Source organism: Mustelus asterias, unplaced genomic scaffold (assembly GCF_964213995.1).
Source record: "Mustelus asterias unplaced genomic scaffold, sMusAst1.hap1.1 HAP1_SCAFFOLD_972, whole genome shotgun sequence".
Lineage (NCBI taxonomy): Eukaryota > Metazoa > Chordata > Chondrichthyes > Carcharhiniformes > Triakidae > Mustelus > Mustelus asterias.
In genome coordinates, this window is record NW_027590918.1 from 59,021 (window position 1) to 82,641 (window position 23,621).

At 47.3% G+C, this 23,621-nt stretch overlaps 1 protein-coding gene across 1 annotated transcript in view; it reads left to right on the forward strand.

Annotated features, from left to right (window-relative positions):
* The window catches only part of phex (phosphate regulating endopeptidase homolog, X-linked), a 94,744-nt gene that overhangs the window by 28,608 nt on the left and 42,515 nt on the right, over positions 1–23,621 (forward strand). The window contains exons 4-6 of the mRNA XM_078205760.1: positions 1,684–1,829; positions 1,958–2,051; positions 3,147–3,275. Coding sequence (XP_078061886.1) covers positions 1,684–1,829; positions 1,958–2,051; positions 3,147–3,275 — 369 coding nt within the window. The remainder of the gene's footprint in view (positions 1–1,683; positions 1,830–1,957; positions 2,052–3,146; positions 3,276–23,621) is intronic.

Below are 23,621 nucleotides of genomic sequence, written 5' to 3' on the forward strand. Positions count from 1 at the left end.
ATAGATGCAGCTATGAGAGCCGGTGATTCTCTCTCTCTCTCTGAGAGCTGTTATTTCTGGCAGATGGCAGTGTCTCTCCCTTTTTGTTCCACTGTCTTTTTTTTATACTTGTGATGACATATCAATATTTCCCACAATAGGTTGTCAAAAACGTCAGATTTAAATTTAATAGGTTCTTGGTATCTAAGTGCCTGATTCAAATTGATTGGCCGAATTCAAAAAATTCAAAAACCTGTTGTTGCCTTGGTAACATTCGCACTTGGCCTTTCGATGAAATGTTTCAGTTTGGAGTTCCCTATGTACTTACATTTTTTAAAACTTTCTAAGCACAGAAAATGCACCATCTTTTAAAGGGACCATGCAATGCTTTCTCCCTAGCATTTTACAATTTTACAAACACCACCACTCAACTTCGCAACACCCTGACATTAGGGAGAATTTAGCATGGCCAATTAACCTAACCTGATCTTTGGACTGTGGGAGGAAACCGGAGAACTCGAAAGAAATCCATGCAGACACAGGGAGAATGTGCAAACTGCACACGGACAGTGACCCGAGGCCGGAATTGATCCTGGTTCTCTGGCGCTGTGAGGCAGCAGTGCTAACCACCATGCCACCGTGCTGTCTTGAATGATCCTTCTACAGGTTCACCTATGGAAGCCTTGTTACGACTTTTACTTCCTCTAGATAGTTAAGTTTGATCGACTTCCCGGGGGTCCACCAAGGCCGTCGCCGACTCCGTGGGGCCAGTCCGAGGACCTCACTAAACCATCCAATCGGTAGGAGCGATCAAAGAACAAAGAAAATTACAGCACGGGAACAAGCCCTTCGGCCCTCCAAGCCTGCTCCGACCATGCTGCCCGACTTAACTAAAAACCCCTTCCCTTCCGGGGACCATATCCCTCTATTTCCATCCTATTCATGTATTTAAATACATGATCATTTTAATATAAAAGATTCCTAATTTGTCCATAGAATTGCTCCTAGAGAAACATCCAATCCCCACGTCATTACCTAGCTGGAAGAATTACTGGGATCTAGCCTGGCTTTGTAATATACTTGGGGTTTTGGTCCAGGATCCTAATGAGAGCCCTTTAAGACTAAACTATGTCTAGCTCCAGAGTGAATTGAGAGAGGGGATCCTCACTGAAGCCAGTACTTCTGAGCTGGGTGTTTTTCTCCAAGCAGGGAACTGCTTCTGTGCTTGGAGAGGATCCAGAAGAATAGAGTGGAAACCAATGTTTGCAGTTTAATATAGTATCAGAATCAAACAGTTGTGAATAGGGGATAGGGCAGGGGAGAAGGTCTGAGTAAGATGCCCTGTTAGAGAGACGGTGCAAACTCGATGGGGTGAATGGTTTCTATTGCACTGGGGATTCTATGATTCTAAACATCAAAATGTCTTCTGCTGCCTAATTCAGTAAATGTATATTTGTCTGTTTAACAGCTCTGTGTATCCCCATCGTCCACTGTTTCTCTGAAATCTCCAAGACTAAGGTGTCAGCTTGTGGGATTTCTTTGAGATGATGAAGACTGCTTGAGTTTGCAGTAAGTTAGAGAAAGCAGCTGGCTACGTGCTGCTCTCATTTCAGAGTGGGAGGCTTGCTGAAGCTGTAGTCTCTCTGTAGCACTGTATCATCTTAACATTGCTATAACTCGTGATGAATACTCTTGTGTTTTCAGTTTGATTGGCTGCGGTATATGAAGCTGGTCATCGATGCTGATCGCTATCCTGCGCTTTCACACATCAACACATCAGAAGAGGTCATTGTGCGTGTTCCCCAGTATTTCAAGGATTTGTTCCAGCTGTTAGACACTGTGGATAATAGGTAAGGTTAATGTGACATAAGATGTACAATCCACTACTTGGACACAGTGCTCTATCAGTGGATCCTCACATAATTCAGTTTACATACTTCCTGAAATAAATCTATCCAATTATGTCACCCAATTCTAGAACAATTGCCAACTATATTGTGTGGAGAATTGTGTACAGGAGGCTAGGAAACCTCAGCCATCGCTTCCTCACCAGACGCCTTCAATTTCTACATGTAAGTGCCAACAGCTGCAATTAGTTTAGAGAGTGTACCCCTTTGTTTCAAGCACACATAGAGCTTACCACATTGTATCGCGCACACACACACACACCGTGTGTACTCCATTATATCGTACACAGTGTGTACCTCATTGTATCGCGCACACACAGTGTGTACCCCAGTGTATCATACGTAGTGTGTACCCCATTGTAAAACACACACCACACACACACACTCACAGTGTGTACCCCATTGTAACATACACACACACACCCCACCCACACACACACACTCATAGTATGTACTCCATTGTATCGTGCAGTGTGTATCCCAGTCTATTGTGCACACAGCGTGAACCCCATTGTATCATGTACACACACACACACACACACATGTACCCCAGTGTATCATGCAAACACAGTGTGTACTCCAATGTATCTCATGCAGCGCCAACCCCACTGTATCTCGCATACACACAGCGCTGTCTAATATATCACGCACACATATAGTGTGTGCCCCATTGTATCTTCACACACCCAGTCCAACCACATTGTATCTCGCACACAGCGTATACCTCATTGTATCTTGCGCACAGACAGCGTACCTCATTGTATCACACACACACACACACAGCACCAACCCCATTGTTCCTCACACACACACAGTATACCCCATTATATCACACGCACATACAGAGCATTCTCCACTGTATCTCACACACACAGCATGTACTGAATTGTATCATGCACACTCGCAGCACCAACCCCATTGTATCGTGCACACATCTTATACCCCATTGTACCTCTCACACACACAGCGCGTACCCTAATGTATCGTGCATGCCCAGTGTGTACCCCATTGTGTCGTGTGCACAGCATTACCTACCTCACTGTCCTTTTTTATACTGTGCAGAGAATGTCAGAAAAGGATGCTTACAATTTCTGCATAGTAAGATCCCATAAACAGCAAGAGAGAAAGCACCAATTGATTTGGGTCAGGTTGTTGGCGTTTTATGGCTGCTGAGATTAGAGTTAGGATCATGTCTGGTAGAGAGGGAGGAGCAAATACCACCCGAAGTACATCTTGCTGATTGTCTGCAAACAATTCCAGGTGCTTACAGGAGCGACATCACTGTCCGCACGATGGGATAAGTGTGTGGATTTTGCAGAATACGTTCTCCCGTACGCTGTTGGAAGAATGTTTGTTGATGCACATTTTCAGGAGGACAAGAAGCAGCTGGTAAGCTTTGTGCAGTACGGTTTCTCACACAGGTGGTTTGCCTCTTGTAACATCTTCATATAAATGTTTTTAACAAGACTTTGCAGAGAATTTTACCATCCCGCCCACCATGGGAATCATAGCGGGATTTTCCAGTTTTGAAATGAGCACATCCCACTCTTAGACTTTGCAATAATGACTGAACATTGAAAGTGTATTGTTGGCAGCGAGCAGCTTACAAACATCCGTATTATTCTTCCAACACACTGCCATTAGCCTTTAAAACTAGGGCCTCAATTGAAAATCAGAACCAATTCATACAACAATGACAAGCTTTGGAGTCCCATTGACCATTCTAAGTTGTAGTTTTTAAATTCATTCATGAGATCTGGACATCGCTGGCTAGGCCAGGAATTATTGCCCATCTCTCATTGAGCTGCTGCAGTCCATAGAGAAAGAATCATAGAAACCCTACAGTGCAGAAGGAGGCCATTTGGCCCATCTAGTCTGCACCGACCACAATCCCACCCAGGCCCTACCCCCATATCCCCACACATTTACCCGCTAATCCCTCGAACCTACACATCTCAGGACACTAAGGGGCAATTTTTTTAGCATGGCCAATCAACCTAACCCGCACATCTTTGGACTGTGGGAGGAAACCAGAGCACCTGGAGGAAACCCACGCAGACACGAGGAGAATGTGCAAACTCCACACAGACAGTGACCCAAGCCGGGAATCGAACCCAGGTCCCTGGAGCTGTGAAGCAGCAGTGCTAACCACTGTGCTACCATGCCACCCATATGGTGTAGGTACACCCACACTGTTAGGGAGGGAGTTCCAGGATTTTGACCCAGCGACATTGAAGGAATGGCAATACATTTCCAAGTAAGAAGTCTCACAACACCAGGTTAAAGTCCAACAGGTTTATTTGGAAGCAAAAGCCACAAGCTTTCAGAGCGCTGCCCCTTCGTTGGGTGAGTGGGAGTTCTGTTCACAAACAGGGCATATAAAGACACAAACTCAATTTACAAAATAATGGTTGGAATGCGAGTCTTTACAGGTAATCAAGTCTTAAAGGTACAGACAATGTGAGTGGAGAGAGTGTTAAGCACAGGTTAAAGAGAAGTGTATTGTCTCCAGACAGGACAGTTAGTGAGATTTTGCAACTCCAGGCAAATCGTGGGGGTTACAGATAGTGTGACATGAACCCAAGATCCCGGTTGAGGCCGTCCTTATGTGTGCGGAACTTGGCTATCAGTCTGCTCAGCGACTCTGCGTTGTCGTGTGTCGTGAAGGCCACCTTGGAGAACGCTTACCTGAAGATCAGAGGCCGAATGCTCGTAACCGCTGAAGTGTTCCCCAATAGGAAGAGAACACTCTTGCCTGGTGATTGTCGAGCGGTGTTCATTCATCCGTTGTCATAGCGTCTGCATGGTCTCCCCAATATACCATGCCTCAGGACATCCTTTCCTGCAGCGTATCAGATAGACAACGTTGGCCGAGTTGCAAGAGTAGGTACCGTAAACCTGGTGGATGGTGTTCTCACATGAAATGATGGCATCCGTGTTGATGATCCGGCACGTCTTGCAGAGGTTGCTGTGGCAGGGTTGTGTGGTGTCGTGGTCACTGTTCTCCTGAAGGCTGGGTAGTTTTCTGCGGACAATGGTCTGTTTGAGGTTGTGCGGTTATTTGAAGGCAAGAAGTGGGGGTGTGGGGATGGCCTTGGCGAGATGTTCGTCTTCATCAATGACATGTTGAAGGCTCCGGGGAAGATTTCGTAGCTTCTCCGCTCCGGGGAAGTACTGGACGACGAAGGGTACTGTGTCCACCGTGTCCCGTGTTTGTATTCTGAGGAGGTCGGTGCGGTTTTTCGCTGTGGCGCGTCGGAACTGTCGATCGATGGGTTGAGCGCCATATCCTGTTCTTATGAGGGCATCTTTCAGCGTCTGGAGGTGTCTGTTGTGATCCTCCTCATCTGAGCAGATCCTGTGTATACGGAGGGCTTGTCCGTAGAGGATGGCTTCTTTAACGTGTTTAGGGTGGAAGCTGGAGAAGTGGAGCATCGTGAGGTTATCCGTGGGCTTGCGGTACAGTGAGGTGCTGAGGTGACCGTTCTTAATGGAGATGCGTGTGTCCAAGAATGCAACCGATTCCGGAGAGTAGTCCACGGTGAGTCTGATGGTGGGATGGAACTTGTTGGTGTCATCATATAGTTGTTTCAGTGATTGTTCACCATGAGTCCAAAGGAAGAAAATGTCATCGATGTATCTAGTGTATAGCATTGGTTGAAGGTCCTGTGCGGTGAAGAGGTCTTGCTCGAACCTGTGCATGAAGATGTTGGCATATTGAGGTGCGAATTTGGTCCCCATGGCTGTTCCGTGTGTCTGGATGAAGAACTGGTTGTTGAAGGTGAAGACATTGTGGTCCAGGATGAAGCGGATGAGTTGTAAAATTGCATCTGGAAACTGGCAGTTGTCGGCCTTGAGTACTGAGGCAGTTGCAGCAATGCCATCACCGTGGGGGATGCTGGTGTAGAGTGCCGAGACATTCATTGTGACGACGAGTGCTCCTGGTTCAACTCCTCCGTGTGTGCTGAGTTTCTGCAGGAAGTCCGTAGTGTCGCGACAAAAGCTGGGGGTTCTTTGTACAATGGGTTTCAGGATGCCTTCGACGTAGCCAGAGAGGTTCTCGCACAGGGTCCCATTGCCCGATACGATGGGACGGCTGGGTGTGTTTGCCTTGTGTATCTTCGGGAGGCAGTAGAGATCTCCAACGCGTGGAGTACGTGGGATGAGAGCACGGAGGGTGCTCTGAAGGTCCGGATCAAAGGTCTTGATCAGTCTGTTGAGTTGACGGGTGTGTTCTTTGGTCAGATCTGCGGGTAACTGTCTGTAGTGTTCCCCGTTGTTCAGTTGTTGGTACACTTCTTTGCAGTAATCCGTTCTGTTCAGTATGACGATGGCCCCTCCTTTGTCTGCTGGTTTGATGACAATGTTGTGGTTGGTCTTGAGAGCGCGGATGGCGTTGCGTTGTGCTTGGGTGATGTTCGGGGCTGTCTTGTGAGTGCGGCTGATAAATCTGGTGTTGACCTTCTGATGGCTTGGGCATACATGTCAAGTCAACTTGCGCCGCACTCTAAACACGTTAAAGAAGCCATCCCCTACGGACAAGCCCTCCGCATACACAGGATCTGCTCGGATGAGGAGGATCGCAACAGACACCTCCAGACGTTGAAAGATGCCCTCATAAGAACAGGATATGGCACTCAACCCATCGATCGACAGTTCCAACGCGCCACAGCGAAAAACCGCTCCGACCTCCTCAGAAGACAAACACGGGACATGGTGGACAAAGTACCCTTCGTCGTCCAGTACTTCTCCGGAGCGGAGAAGCTACAACATCTTCTCCGGAGCCTTCAACATGTCATTGATGAAGACGAACATCTCGCCAAGGCCATCCCCACACCCCCATTTCTTGCCTTCAAATAACCGCACAACCTCAAACAGACCATTGTCCGCAGCAAACTACCCAGCCTTCAGGAGAACAGTGACCACGACACCACACAACCCTGCCACAGCAACCTCTGCAAGACGTGCCGGATCATCGACATGGATGCCATCATTTCACGTGAGAACACCATCCACCAGGTTTACGGTACATACTCTTGCAACTCGGCCAACGTTGTCTACCTGATACGCTGCAGGAAAGGATGTCCTGAGGCATGGTACATTGGGGAGACCATGCAGACGCTATGACAACGGATGAACGAACACCGCTCGACAATCACCAGGCAAGAGTTTTCTCTTCCTGTTGGGGAACACTTCAGCAGTCATGGGCATTCGGCCTCTGATCTTCAGGTAAGCGTTCTCCAAGGCGGCCTTCATGACACACGACAGCGCAGAGTCGCTGAGCAGAGACTGATAACCAAGTTCCGCACACATGAGGACGGCCTCAACCGGGATCTTGGGTTCATGTCACACTATCTGTAACCCCCACAATTTGCCTGGACTTGCAAAATCTCACTAACTATCCTGTCTGGAGACAATACACATCTCTTTAACCTGTGCTTAACGCTCTCTCCACTCACATTGTCTGTACCTTTAAGACTTGATTACCTGTAAAGACTCGCATTCCAATCATTATTTTGTAAATTGAGTTTGTGTCTTTATATGCCCTGTTTGTGAACAGAACTCCCACTCACCTGACGAAGGAGCAGCGCTCCGAAAGCTAGTGGCTTTTGCTTCCAAATAAACCTGTTGGACTTTAACCTGGTGTTGTGAGACTTCTTACTGTGTTTACCCCAGTCCAACGCCGGCATCTCCACATCATCCAAGTCAGGATGGTGAGTGGCTTGGAGGGGAACCTCCAGATGGTGGTGCTCCCATGTATCTGTTGCCCTTGTCCTTGTAGACGGTAGTGGTCATGGGCTTGGAGGATGTTGTCTAAGGAGATATGGTGAATTCCTCTTCTGTGTCTCTATTCAATTGTAACTAAATTAAAGAGTACAAGGAGGCCATTTGGCCTATCACTGTGCCCATCACCAAAATGGAGCTCTGCAAATTTTTTTGTAACTGTAGAAACTCTGGCCTGGATCTTCTGTGCATCTTGTTCTGTTAAAGTTAAGTTAAAGGTTATTTATTAGTCACAAGTAGGCTTACATTAACACTGCAATGAAGTTACTGTGAAAATCCCTCAGTTGCCACACTCATGGCCAATGCACCTAACCAGCATGACTTTCGGACTGTGGAAGGAAACCGGAGCACCCAGAGGAAACCCATTCAGACATCGGGAGAATGTGCAAACGCCACACAGACAGTGACCCAAGCTGGGAATCGAACCCAGGCCCCTGGCACTGTGAGGCATAACATAGAAACATAGAAACCCTACAGTACAGAAAGAGGCCATTCGGCCCATCGAGTCAGCACCGACCACAATCCCACCCAGGCCCTACCCCCATATCCCTACATATTTACCCACTAATCCCTCTAACCTACGCATTTCAGGACACGAAGGACAATTTTTAGTGCGGCCAATCAACCCAACCCGCACATCTTTGGACTGTGGGAGGAAACCGGAGCTCCCGGAGGAAACCCACGCAGACACGAGGAGAATGTGCAAACTCCACACAGACAGTGACCCAAGCCGGGAATCGAACCCAGGTCGCTGGAGCTGTGAGGCAGCAGTGCTAACCATTATGCCACCTCGTGATTGTCCACTGTGACTTTATCCAATGAAACATCAGGATATAAATTCCATTCCTTTGCATTCAATATCTACCAATTCGCTATGAGCAGCATGGTGGCACAGCGCCAGGGACCCGGGTTCAATTGTGGTCTTGAGTGACTGTGTGGAGTTTGCACATTTGCCCTGTGTCTGCATGGGTTTCCTCTGTGTGCTCCGGTTGCCTCCCACACACCAAAGATATGCGAGTTAGGTTGATTGGCCATGCTAAATTGCACCTTAATGTCAGGGTAAATACATGGGGTTACAGGGATAGGGCCTGGCTAGGATTGTTGTCAGTGCAGGCTTGATGGGTCAAATGCTCTCCTCCTGCACTGTAGGGATTCTATGAGCATGATAACCCAGCATGAGGTTACACCTAATCTTGATGGTGGGTTAAAGTAAGTAAAAGTAATTATTGACCACTGGGCCAAGTAGGAAGTAAAGACCCTATTGGATGAGGTGACCATCTCGGACGGTAATTTTAAGGGGTGTACCATCTTTAGAAGTAAATATATTCTTAGGGACAGATGAAATCTACCTCAAAATGCTAAGGAAAGCAACGGAAAAAATGTCAAAGAATAATATCATTTTCCAATCCTCTCTGGCCACAGATTAGGTGTTGGAAGACTGCTAACATTTCCCGTTTTTTTAAAATGGAAGAAAGGGATAGCCCATTAATTACAGGCCAGTCCACCTAATCTCAGTGGTGGGCTGAAAAAAAAATTCTGAGAGAATTCGAGAAAAGGTACCAGAAAAAGGAATGGGATTAAAGACTGACAGGTCCCGAGAACCTGATGGTCTATCTCCTAGGATCTTAAACAAATTGGCTGAAGAAACAGTTGATGTGTTGGTTATAATCCTCCAAAATTCTCTGGATTCTGGAAATGTCCCAGTTGTTTAGGAAACTGAAAATGTGATACCTCTATTCAAAAAGGGAGGGAGACAGGAAGCAGGAAACTACAGGCCAGTTAGTCTAACATCTGGCATTGGAAAAAGGTTTATGAGATTATCCACTCTGTCCATGCCTCTCATAATCTATTATCAAGTAGGTGGTAGCAGGATATTTAGAAAACCATTATACAATCAGGCAGAGTCAATATGGTCTTGTGAAAGGAAAATTATGTTTGATTAATTTATTTAAGTTCTCTGAGGATTTAACAGGCAGGGTGGACAAAAGGGGAACTGGTAGATGTAGCATATTTGGATTTCCAAAAGGTATTCAGTAAGATTCCACATATAGTGTTCTTGCTGATGGTGTTAGGGGTGATATCTTAGCTTTGATAGAGGATTGGCTAACTAACAAGATGTGGAGATGCCGGCGTTGGACTGGGGTAAGCACAGTAAGAAGTCTCACAACACCAGGTTAAAGTCCAACAGGTTTATTTGGTAGCAAATACCATAAGCTTTCGGAGCAGATCTCCTTCGTCAGATGGAGTGGATATCTGTGTCTGTGCCCTGTTTGAGAACAGATATCCACTCCATCTGACGAAGGAGCTCTGCTCTGAAAGCTTATGGTATTTGCTACCAAATAAACCTGTTGGACTTTAACCTGGTGTTGTGAGACCTCTTACTAACTAACAAGAGTCAGAGTCGAGATAAATGGGTCATAATTAGGTTGGCAAACTGTAACTAGTGGAGTGTTGCAGGAATCCGTGCTGGGGCTCTATAACTATTTACAATCTACATTATTGACATAGATGAAGGGGCCAACAGTATTGTAGCCAAATTTGCTAATGGTACAAAGATAGGTACGAAAGCAAGTTATGAAGAGGACACAACGAGTTTGCAAAAGGACAAAAATTGGCAGATAGAGTATAACGTGGGAAAATGTGAGGCTGTCCACTTTGGCAGGATGAATAGAAAAACAAAATATGATTTAAATGGATGGAGACTGCAGAATGCTGTAGTACAGAGGGATCTGGGTGGCCTTGTACATGAATCACCAGAAAATATTCTGCAGGTACAGCAAGTAATTAGGAAGGCAAATAGAAAGTTGGCCTTTATTGCAAGGGGAATGGAATATAAAAGTAGGGAGGCCATCCTGGAACTGTAGAGGGAATTGGTGAGACTGTACCTGGAGTACTGTGTAAACAAAGAGAACAAAGAAAATTACAGCACAGGAACAGGCCCTTCGGCCCTCCAAGCCTGCACCGACCATGCTGCCTGACTGAACTAAAACCCCCTACCCTTCCGGGGACCATATCCCTTGATTCCCATCCTATTCATGTACTTGTCAAGACGCCCCTTAAAAGTCACTACCGTATCTGCTCCACTACCTTCCCTGGCAACGAGTTCCAGGCACCCACTACTCTCTGTGTAAAAAAACTGCCTCGTACATCTCCTTTAAACCTTGCCCCTCGCACCTTAAACCTGTGCCCCCTAGTAATTGACTCTTCCACCCTGGGAAAAAGCTTCTGACTATCCACTCTGTCCATGCCTCTCATAATCTTGTAGACTTCTATCAGGTCGCCCCTCAACCTTCATCGCTCCAGTGAGAACAAACCAAGTTTCTCCAACCTCTCCTCATAGCTAATGCCCTCCATACCAGGCAACATCCTGGTAAATCTTTTCTGTACCCTCTCCAAAGCCTCCACATCCTTCTGGTAGTGTGGCGGCCAGAATTGAACACTATATTCCAAATGCCGCCTAACTAAGGTTGTATAAAGCTGCAACATGACTTGCCAATTTTTAAACTCAATACCCCAGCCGATGAAGGCAAGCATGCCATATGCCTTCTTGACTATCTTCTCCATCTGCATTGCCACTTTCAGTGACCTGTGTACCTGTACACCCAGATCCCTTTGCCTATCAATACTCTTAAGAGTTCTGCCATTTACTGTATATTTCCTATCTGTATTAGACCTTCCAAAATGCATTACCTCACATTTGTCCGGATTAAACTCCATCTGCCATCTCTCCGCCCAAGTCTCCAACTGATCTATATCCTGCTGTATCCTCTGATGATCCTCATCGCTATCCGCAAATCCACCAACCATTGTGTCGTCTGCAAACTTACTAATCAATCCAGTGTAGTTTTGATGAAGGAGAGGTAGTTATCCTGGTAACTGAACCCTTTTAGCTTTTGATTTGATTTGATTTATTATTGTCACATGTATGTTAATACATGTGTTAAGTTTCTTGCGCACCATACAGACAAAACATACCGTTCATAGAGAAGGAAACAAGAGAGTGCAGAATGTAGTGTTACAATCATAGCTAGGGTGTAAAGAAAGATCAACTTAATGCAAGGTAAGTCCATTCAAATGTCTGACAGCAGCAGGGGAGAAGCTGTTCTTGAGTCGGTTGGTATGTGACCTCTGACTTTTGTATAATTTTCCCGATGGAAGAAGGTGAAAGAGAGAATGTCCGGGGTGCGTGGGGTCCTTAATTATGCTGGCTGCTTTGCCGAGGCAGTGGGAGGTGTAGACAGAGTTAATGGATGGGAGGCTGGTTTGCGTGATGGATTGGGCTACATTCACAATCTTTTATAGTTCCTTGCGGTCTTGGGCAGAGCAGGAGCCATACCAAGCTATGACACAACCAGAAAGAATGCTTTCTATGGTGCATCTGTAAAAGTTGGTGAGAGTCGTAGCTGACATTCCAAATTTCCTTAGTCTTCTGAGAAAGTTGGTGGGCTTTCTTAACTATAGTGTCGGCATGGGGGGACCAGGACAGGTTGTTGGTGATCTGCACATCTAAAAACTTGAAGCTCTCGACCCTTTCTACTTTGTCCCCATTGATGTAGACAGGGGCATGTCCTCCTTTATGCTTCCTGAAGTCGATGACAATCTCCTTTGTTTTGTTGACATTGAGGGAGAGATTATTGTTGCCGCACCAGTTCACCAGATTCTCTCTCTCATTCCTGTACTCTGTCTCACCATTGTTTGAGATCCGACCCACTACGGTGGTGTCGTCAGCAAACTTGAAAAATCGAATTGAAGGGGAATTTGGCCACACAGTCATAGGTGTATAAGGAGATTAGGAGGGGGCTGAGAACACAGCCTTGTGGGGCACCGGTGTTAAGGATGATCATGGAGGAGGTGTTGTTGCTTATCCTTACTGATTGTGATCTGTGAGTTAGGAAGTTCAGGATTCAGTCGCAGAGGGACTTGCCGAGGCCCAGGCCATGGAGTTTGGAGATGAGTTTCGTGGAAATAATAGTGTTGAAGGCTGAGCTATAGTCAATAAATAGTAGTTCGACATAGGTGTCCTTGTTATCTAGGTGTTCCAAGGTTGAGTGCAGGGCCAGGGAGATGGCTTCTGCTGTGGACCTGTTGCGGCGGTAGGCAAACTGTAGCGGATCCAGATAGTCTGGGAGGCTGGAATTGGTTCATGCCATGACTAGCCTTTCCAAGCACTTCATAATGATGGATGTCAGAGCCACCGGCCAATAGTTATTAAGGCATACTGCCTGGCTTTTCTTAGGTACCGGGATGATGGTCATCTTCTTGAAGCAGATAGGGACCTCAGATTGTTGTAAAGAGAGGTTGAAGATGTCCGTGAATATCCCCGCCAACTGATCCACGCAGGATCTGAGTGCTCGTCCGGTACCCGATCCGGGCCAGTCGCTTGCGGTGGGTTGACCTTCGAGAAAGCTGCTCTGACATCTGCAATGGTGACCTCAGATACAGGTTCATCCAGGGCTTCCAGGGTGGAGGGCATGCTCTCGCTGATCTCTTGCTCAAAACGGGTGTAGAATGCATTGAGCTCATCAGGGAGGGGTGCATTGGAGCCGGCGATCTTTACATGCCTTCATCTTGTAGCCTGTTATGTCATGCAGAGTCAGCGGGGGTTGGTGTGGCTAGCCTGGGACTCTAGCTTAGCATCTTTGATGGATCTTCTTAGATCGTATATGGTTTTCTTGTATAGGTCAGTGTCACCTGACTTGAACGCCTCATACCTGGACTTCAGCAAGCAGTGGATATCCCTGTTCATCCATGGTTCCGGTTGGGGAACACACAGATTTGCTGATAGAATCATAGAATCATAGAAACCCTACAGTGCAGAAAGAGGCCATTGGGCCCATCGAGTCTGCACCGACCACAATCCCACCCAGGCCCTACCCCCATATCCCGACATATTTACCCACTAATCCCTCTAACGTACGCATCTCAGGACACTAAGGGACAATTTTAGCATGGCCAATCGACCTAACCCGCACATCTTTGGACTTTGCTTCCTTGGCACACAGTCTTCTACACACTTATTAATGAAGTCAGTTACTGTAATGGCGAACTCGTTCAGGCTGGTCGCAGAGTTTTTAAATACTGAGCAGTCCACTGACTCCAAGCAGCCCTGCAGGAGATCATCCGATTCCTGAGCCCAACATTGCACGACTTTCTTTGATGGATTCTCCCGCTTCAGTTTTGCTTGTAAGCCAGGAGCAGGAGCACAGCCTTGTGGTCTGATTTGCCAAAGTGTGGGAGGGCAATAGAGCGGCAGGCATGTTTGATATTTGTGGAGCAGTGGTCCAGGATGTTTGGGTCTCTGGTGGAACAAGAGACATGTTGGTGGTTACTTGGCAGTACGCTCTTGAACTTGGCCTGATTGAAGTCCCCAGCCACGATGAACAAGGGCTCAGGATGTTTCGTCTCAAGGCTATTCACAGTGGTGTATATTTCGTCCAGCGCGATCTTGCAGTAGAACAGTACAGCACAGTACAGGCCCTTCGGCCCTCGATGTTGTGCCGAGCTTTGTCCGAAACCAAGATCAAGCTATCCCACTCCCTATCATTCTGGTGTGCTCCATGTGCCTATCCAATAACCGCTTGAAAGTTCCGAGAGTGTCCGACTCCACTATCACAGCAGGCAGTCCATTCCACACCCCAACCACTCTGAGTAAAGAACCTACCTCGTACATCCCCCCTATATCTTCCACCATGAACCTTATAGTTATGCCCCCTAGTAACAGCTACATCCACCCGAGGAAATAGTCTCTGAACGTCCACTCTATCTATCCCCCTCATCATCTTATAAACCTCTATTAAGTTGCCTCTCATCCTCCTCCACTCTAAAGAGAAAAGCCCTAGCTCCCTCAACCTTTCCTCATAAGACCTACCCTCCAAACCAGGCAGCATCCTGGTAAATCTCCTTTGCACTTTCTCCAATGCTTCCACATCCTTCTTATAGTGAGGTGACCAGAACTGCACACAATATTCCAAATGTGGTCTCACAAAGGTCCTGGACAGTTGCAGCATAACCCCACGGCTCTTAAACTCAAACCCCCTGTTAATAAACGCTAACACACTATAGGCCTTCTTCACGGCTCTATCCACTTGAGTGGCAACCTTCAGGGATCTGTGGATATGAACCCCAAGATCTCTCTCTTCCTCCACATTCCTCAGAACGCTGCCGTTGACCCTGTAATCCGCATTCAAATTTGTCCTACCAAAATGAATCACCTCGCACTTATCAGTGTGAAACTCCATCTGCTATTTTTCGGCCCAGCTCTGCATCCTATCAATGTCTCTTTGCAGCCTACAACAGCCCTCCACCTCATCCACTACTCCACCAATCTTGGTCTTCTATGAGATACAGTAAGAGTTTTAACAACACCAGGTTAAAGGAAGAGAGAGATCTTGGGGTTCATTTGGTAGCAAATGCCATTAGCTTTCGGAGCACTGCTCCTTCATCAGATGGAGTGGAAATCTGCTCTCAAACAGGGCACAGAGACACAAAATCAAGTTACAGAATACTGATTAGAATGGAATCAGGTCTTAAAGATACAGACAATGTGAGTGGAGGGAGCATGAAGCACAGCTCAAAGAGATGTGTATTGTCTCCAGACAGGACAGCTAGTGAGATTCTGCAAGTCCAGAAGGCAAGCTGTGGGGGTTACTGATAGTGTGACATAAACCCAAGATCCCGGTACAGGCCGTCCTCATGTGTGCGGAACTTGGCTATCAGTTTCTGCTCAGTGACTCTGCGCTGTCGTGTGTCGTGAAGGCCGCCTTGGAGAACACTTACCCGAAGATCAGAGGCTGAATGCCCGTGACCGCTGAAGTGCTCCCCCACAGGAAGAGAACAGTCTTGCCTGGTGATTGTCGAGCGGTGTTCATTCATCCGTTGTCGTAGCGTCTGCATGGTTTCCCCAATGTACCATGCCTTGGGACATCCTTTCCTGCAGCTTATCAGGTAGACAACATTAGCCGAGTTGCAAGAGTAGGTACCGTGTACCTGGGAGATGGTGTTCTCACATGAGATGATGGCATCTGTGTCGATGATCTGGCACGTCTTGCAGAGGTTGCTGTGGCAGGGTTGTGTGGTGTCATGGTCACTGTTCTCCTGAAGGCTGGGTAGTTTGCTGCGGACAATGGTCTGTTTGAGGTTGTGCGGTTGTTTGAAGGCAAGAAGTGGGGGTGTGGGGATGGCCTTGGCGAGATGTTCATCTTCATCAATGACATGTTGAAGGCTCCGGAGGAGATGCCGTAGCTTCTCCGCTCCGGGGAAGTACTGGACGACGAAGGGTACTCTGTCCACCGTGTCCCGTGTTTGTCTTCTGAGGAGGTCGGTGCGGTTTATCGCTGTGGTGCATCGGAACTGTTGATCGATGAGTCGAGCGCCATATCCTGTTCTTATGAGGGCATCTTTCAGCGTCTGGAGGTGTCTGTTGCGATCCTCCTCATCCGAGCAGATCCTGTGTATTCGGAGGGCTTGTCTGTAGGGGATGGCTTCTTTAACGTGTTTAGGGTGGAAGCTGGAGAAGTGGAGCATCGTGAGGTTATCCGTGGGCTTGCGGTACAGTGAGGTGCTGAGGTGACCGTCCTTAATGGAGATGCGTGTGTCCAAGAATGCAACCGATACTGGAGAGTAGTCCATGGCGTATAGCATTGGTTGAAGGTCCTGTGCGGTGAAGAAGTCTTGTTCGAACTTGTGCGTGAAGATGTTGGCATATCGAGGTGCAAATTTGGTCCCCATGGCTGTTCCGTGTGTCTGGATGAAAAACTGGTTGTTGAAGGTGAAGACATTGTGGTCCAGGATGAAGCGGATGAGTTGTAAAATTGCATCTGGAAACTGGCAGTTGTCGGCGCTGAGCACTGAGGCCGTTGCAGCAATGCCATCATCATGGGGGATGCTGGTGTAGAGTGCCGAGACATCCATTGTGACAAGGAGTGCCCCTGGTTCAACTGCTCCATGTGCATTGAGTTTCTGTAGGAAGTCCATAGTGTCGCGACAAAAGCTGGGGGTTCTTTGTACAAAGGGCTTCAGGATGCCCTCGACATAGCCAGAGAGGTTCTCGCACAGGGTCCCATTGCCCGATACGATGGGACGGCCGGGTGTGTTTGCCTTGTGTATCTTCGGGAGGCAGTAGAGATCGCCAACGCGGGGAGTACGTGGGATGAGAGCACGGAGGGTGCTCTGAAGGTCCGGATCAAAGGTCTTGTGCTTAATGCTCCCTCCACTAACATTGTCTGTATCTTTAAGACCTGGTTGGCTGTAGAGATTCGCATTCTAATTGGTATTCTGTAACTTGATTTTGTGTCTCTGTGCCCTGTTTGAGAGCAGATTTCCACTCCATCTGACGAAGGAGCAGTGCTCCGAAAGCTAACGGCATTTGCTACCAAATAAACCTGTTGGACTTTAACCTGGTGTTGTTAAAACGCTTACTGTGTTTATCCCAGTCCAACGCCGGCATCTCCACATCATGACTTCTATGAGATAACCAGTTACTTATCCAATCGGCCAAATTTCCCTCTATCCCACACCTCCTTACATTCTTCATGAGCCGACCATGGGGAACCTTATCAAACGCCTTACTGAAATCCACGTATACGACATCAACTGCTCTACCTTCATCTACACAGTTAGTTATCTCCTCAAAGAATTCAATCAAATTTGTGAGGCAAGACTTACCCTTCACAAATCCGTGTTGACTATCCCAGATTAAGCTGCATCTTTCCAAATGGTTATAAATCCTATCCCTCAGGGCCTTTTCCATTAACATACCGACCACCGAAGTAAGACTAACCGGCCTATAATTGCCAGGGTCATTCCTATTTCCTTTCTTGAACAGAGGAGCAACATTCGCCACTCTCTGGCACTATCCCCGTGGACAGTGAGGACCCAAAGATCAAAGCCAAAGGCTCTGCAATCTCATCCCTTGCCTCCCAAAGAATCCTAGGATATATCCCATTTGGCCCAGGGGACTTATTGACCCTCAGGTTTTTCAAAATTGCTAATACATCTTCCCTCAGAACATCTCCCTCCTCCAGCCTATCAGCCTGTATCTCACACTCATCCTCAAAAACATGGTCCCTCTCCTTGGTGAACACTGAAGAAAAGTATTCATTCATCGCCTCTCCTATCTCTTCTGACTCCATGCACAAGTTCCCACTACTATCCTTGACTGGCCCTAACCTCACCCTGGTCATTCTTTTATTTCTCACATAAGAGTAAAAAGCCTTGGGGTTTTCATTGATCTGACCCACCAAGGACTTCTCATGCCCCCTCCTAGTTCTCCTAAGCCCTTTTTTTAGCTCATTCCTTGCTACCTTGTACCCCTCAAGCGACCCAACTGAACCTTGTTTTCTCATCCTTACATACACTTCCTTTTTCCTCTTGACAAGGCATTCAACCTCTTTTGTGAACCATGGTTCCCTCACTCGGCCATTTCCTCCCTGCCTGACAGGGACATGCCTATCAAGGACACGCAATATTTGTTCCTTGAACAAGCTCCACTTTTCATTTGTGCCTTTCCCTGACAGTTTCTGTTCCCATCTTATGCTCCCTAATTCTTGCCTAATCGCATCATAACTACCCCTCCCCCAATTATAAACCTTGCCCTGCCGTATGGCCCTATCCCTCTCCATTGCAATAATGAAAGACACCGAATTGTGGTCACTATCTCCAAAGTGCTCTCCCACAACCAAATCTAACACTTGGCCCGGTTCATTACCCAGTACCAAGTCCAATGTGGCCTATTGTCGGCCTATCCACATATTGTGTCAGGAAACCCTCCTGCACACACTGCACAAAAACTGCCCCATCCGAACTATTCGACCTATAAAGGTTCCAATCAATATTTGGAAAGTTAAAGTCACCCATGACTCCACACCTATCCATAATCTGCTTTGCAATTTCTTCCTCCACTTCTCTATTACTATTTGGGGGCCTATAGAAAACCCCCAACAACGTGACCGCTCCTTTCCTATTTCTAACTTCAGCCCATATTACCTCAGTCGGCAGATTCCCCTCGAACTGCCTTTCAGCAGCCGTTAAACTATCCTTGATTAACAATGCTACTCCTCCACCTCTTTTACCACCTTCTCTACTCTTACTGAAACATCTATACCCCGGAGCTTCCAACAACCATTCCTGTCCCTGTTCTAACCATGTCTCTATAATGGCCACAACATCGTAGTCCCAAGTGCCAATCCACGTTCCAAGTTCGCCTACCTTATTCCGGATGCTCCTTGCATTGAAGTAGAGACACTTCAACCCACCTTCCTGTCTGCCAGTACATTCCTGCGACCTTGATACCCTCCTCAGTACCTCACTACACTCAAAACTGGCTTCTGGACTACAGCTCATTTTCCCATCCCCCTGACAAATTAGTTTAAACCCCCCCGAAGAGCCGTAGCAAATTTCCCTCCCAGGATATTGGTGCCCTTCTGGTTCAGGTGCAAACCGTCCTGTTTGTACAGGTCCCACCTTCCCCAGAATGTGCTCCAATTATCCATGAAACTGAAACCCTCCCTCCTACACCATCCCTGCAGCCACGTGTTTATCTGCACTCTCTCCCTTTTCCTCAACTCGCTAGCACGTGGCACCGGCAACAAACCAGAGGTGACAACATGGTTTGTCCTGGCTCTCAGCTTCCACCCTAGCTCCCTAAATTCCTGTTTTAAATCCTCGTCCCTTCTCTTACCTATGTCGTTGGTACCGATGTGTACCACGACTTGTGACTGTTCCCCCTCCCCCTTAAGGATCCTGAAAACATGGTCCGAGACGTCATGGACCCTGGCACCCGGGAGGCAACATACCATCCGTGAGTCTCTTTCTCTTCACGTCCGCATCGGGTGGGATGTAAACTGCCATCAGGATAATGGAGGTGAACTCCCGCAGAAGGTAGTAGGGGTGGCATTTTTGCATCAGGTATTCTAGATCTGGGGAGCTGTTGCTACGTTTAGGCACCACGAGGTGTTGATTAGGAAGCAGATCCCACCTCCCCTAGCCTTGCCTGAGGCCGCTGTATGGTCCATTCCATGGATTGAGAAACCCTCTGGTTGTAGGGCACTGTCTGGTGAAGCAGGAGTGAGCCACGTCTCCATGAAACAGAGCACACAGCAGTCCCTTAGTTCTCTTTGGAAAGTGGAAAGTTTTGATATGACGAGCACAGTCCACACCGATGCCCAGCACTTGGTATTCTCTGCTGCCTTCTCCCAAGGGTTTGGCTCCTGTTGGGCATGAAGCAGGAGGAGAAAAGAGTGCCAGTGGGTCCACAACGATGGACAGTGTGGCAGGCAATGTCAAATCTTATACACCTCTATCAAATCTCCCCTCAATCTTCAACGCTCCAGGGAATAAAGTCCCAACCTATTCAATCTCTCTCTGTAACTCAGCTTCTCAAGTCCCGGCAACATCCTTGTGAACCTTCTCTGCACTCTTTCAACCTTATTTACATCCTTCCTGTAACTAGGTGACCAAAACTGTGCACAATACTCCAAATTCGGCCTCACCAATGCCTTATATAACCTTACCATAACACTCCAACTTTTATACTCGATACTCCGATTTATAAAGGCCAATGTACCAAAGGCACTCTTTACAACCCTATCCACCTGTGACGTCACTTTTAGGGAATTCTGTACCTGTATTCCCAGATCCCTCTCTTCAACTGCACTCTTCAGAGTCCTACCATTTACCCTGTACGTTCTACTTTGGATTGTCCTTCCAAAGTGCAATATCTCACACTTGTCTGCGTTAAATTCCATTTGCCATTTTTCAGCCCATTTTTCTAGTTGGTCCAAATCCCTCTGCAAGCTTTGAAAACCTTCCTCACTGTCCACTACACCTCCAATCTTTGTATCATCAGCAAACTTGCTGATCCAATTTACCACATTATCATCCAGATCATTGATATAGATGACAAACAACAATGGACCCAACACCGATCCCTGCGGCACACCACTAGTCACAGGCCTCCACTCAGAGAAGCAATCCTCCACAACCACTCTCTGGCTTCTTCCATTGAGCCAGTGTCTTATCCAATTTACTACCTCCCCATGTATAACTAGCGACTGAACTTTCCTAACTAACCTCCCATGAGAGACCTTGTCAAAGGCCTTGCTGAAATCCAGGTAGACAACATCCACCGCCTTCCCTTCATCCACTTTCCTGGTAACCTCCTCGAAAAACTCTAATAGATTGGTCAAACATGACCGACCACGCACAAAGCCATGTTGACTCTCCCTAATAAGTCCCTGTCTATCCAAATATTTGTAGATCCTATCCCTTATCACACCTTCCAATAACTTGCCCACCACCGACGTCAAACTTACTGGCCTATAATTTCCCGGATTTCTTTTGGAACCTTTTTTAAACAACGGAATAACATGAGCCACCCTCCAATCATCCGGCACCTCCCCCGTGAATACTGACATTTTAAATATGTCTGCCAGGGCCCCTGCAAGTTCAACACTAGCTTCCCTCAAGGTCCGTGGGAATACCCTGTCCGGTCCTGGGGATTTATCCACTCTGATTTGCCTCAAGACAGCGAGCACCTCCTCCCCTTTAATCTGTAAAGGTTCCATGACCTCCCTACCTGTTTGCCCTGGACAGGTTGATCTGGACAGGTTGGGCGAGTGGGCAAATCAATGGCAGATGGAATATTTGGATAAATTTGAGGTTATTCACTTTGGAAGCAAAAACAAGAAGGCAGATTACTACCTGAATGGCTGTAAATTGGAAGAGGGGAGTGTGCAGCGGGATCTGGGTGTCCTTGTCCACGAGTCGCTGAAGGTAAGCATGCAGGTGCAGCAGGCGGTAAAGAAGGCAAATGGTATACAAAGAACAAAGAAAATTACAGCACAGGAACAGGCCCTTTGGCCCTCCAAGCCTGCATCGACCATGCTGCCCGACTGAATTAAAACCTCCTGCCCTTCCGGGGATCATATCCCTCCATTCCCATCCTATTCATGTATTTATCAAGATGCCCCTTAAAAGTCACTATCGTATCCACTTCCACTACCTCTCCCGGCAGCGAGTTCCAGGCACCCTGGAACCCAGCGAGTTCCAGGCAAACTGTGTACAGTTTTGGTCTCCTTACTTGAGAAAGGATATACTGGCACTGGAGGGGGTGCAGAGAAGATTCACAAGGTTGATTTCGGGGTTGAGAGGGTTGGCTTATGAGGAGAGACTGAGTAGACTGGGGCTATACTCATTGGAATTCAGAAGAAAGAATCTTATAGAAACCTATAAGATTATAAAGGGAATAGATAAGATAGAAGCAGGGAAGTTGTTTCCACTGGCTGGTGAAACTAGAACGAGGGGGCATAACCTCAAAATAAGGGGAAGCGGATTTAGGACTGAGTTGAGGAGGAACTTCTTCACACTAAGGGTTGTGAATCTGTGGAATTCCCTGCCCAGTGAAGCAGTTAAGGCTACCTCATTGAATGTTTTTAAGGCAAGGATAGACAGGTAAATTTTTGAACAGTAAAGGAATTAAGGGTTATGGTGAGCAGGCGGGTAAGTGGAGCTGAGTCCACAAAAAGATCAGCCAAAAATCTATAGTTAGAGGGACAGATAGGAGGTTCTGTGGCAGCGAAAGAGACTCACGGATGGTATGTTGCCTCCCGGGTGCCAGAGTCCGTGACGTCTCGAACCGTGTTTTCAGGATCCTTAAGGGGGAGGGGGAACAGTCACAAGTCGTGGTACACATCGGTACCAACGACATAGGTAAGAGAAGGGACGGGGATTTAAAACAGGAATTTAGGGAGCTAGGGTGGAAGCTGAGAGCCAGGACAAACCATGTTGTCACCTCGGGTTTGTTGCTGGTGCCACGTGCTAGCGAGTTGAGGAACAGGGAGAGAGTGCAGATAAACACGTGGCTGCAGGGATGGTGTAGGAGGGAGGGTTTCAGTTTCATGGATAATTGGAGCACATTCTGGGGAAGGTGGGACCTGTACAAACAGGACGGTTTGCACCTGAACCAGAGGGACACCAATATCCTGGGAGGGAAATTTGCTACGGCTCTTCGGGGGGGTTTAAACTAATTTGTCAGGGGGATGGAAAATGAGCTGTAGTCCAGAAGCCAGTGTTGAGTGTAGTGAGGTACTGAGGAAGGTATCGAGGTCACAGGAGTGTACTGGCAGACAGGAAGGTGGGTTGAAGTGTGTCTACTTCAATGTAAGGAGCATCCGGAATAAGGTAGGTGAACTTGGAGTGTGGATTGGTACTTGGGACTACGATGTTGTGGCCATTACGGAGACATGGTTAGAACAGGGACAGGAATGGTTGTTGGAGGTTCCGGGGTATAGATGTTTCAGTAAGAGTAGGGAAGGTGGTAAAAGAGGTGGAGGAGTAGCATTGTTAATCAAGGATAGTGTAACGGCTGCTGAAAGGCAGTTCGAGGGGGATCTGCATACTGAGGTAATATGGGCTGAAGTTAGAAATAGGAAAGGAGCGGTCACGTTGTTAGGAGTTTTCTATAGGCCCCCAAATAGTAATAGAGATGTGGAGGAAGAAATTGCAAAGCAGACTATGGATAGGTGTGGAGGTCACAGGGTAGTTGTCATGGGTGACTTTAACTTTCCAAATATTGATTGGAACCTTTATAGGTTGAATAGTTCGGATGGGGCAGTTTTTGTACAGTGTGTGGAGGAGGGTTTCCTGACACAATATGTGGATAGGCCGACAAGAGGTGGGGCCACATTGGATTTGGTACTGGGTAATGAACCGGGCCAAGTGTTAGATTTGGTTGTGGGAGAGCACTTTGGAGATAGTGACCACAATTCGGTGTCTTTCATTATTGCAATGGAGAGGGATAGGGCCTTACGGCAGGGGAAGGTTTATAATTGGGGGAGGGGTAATTATGACGCGATTAGGCGGGAATTAGGAAGCATAAGATGGGAACAGAAACTGTCAGGGAAAGGCACAAATGAAAAGTGGAACTTGTTTAAGGAACAAATACTGCGTGTCCTT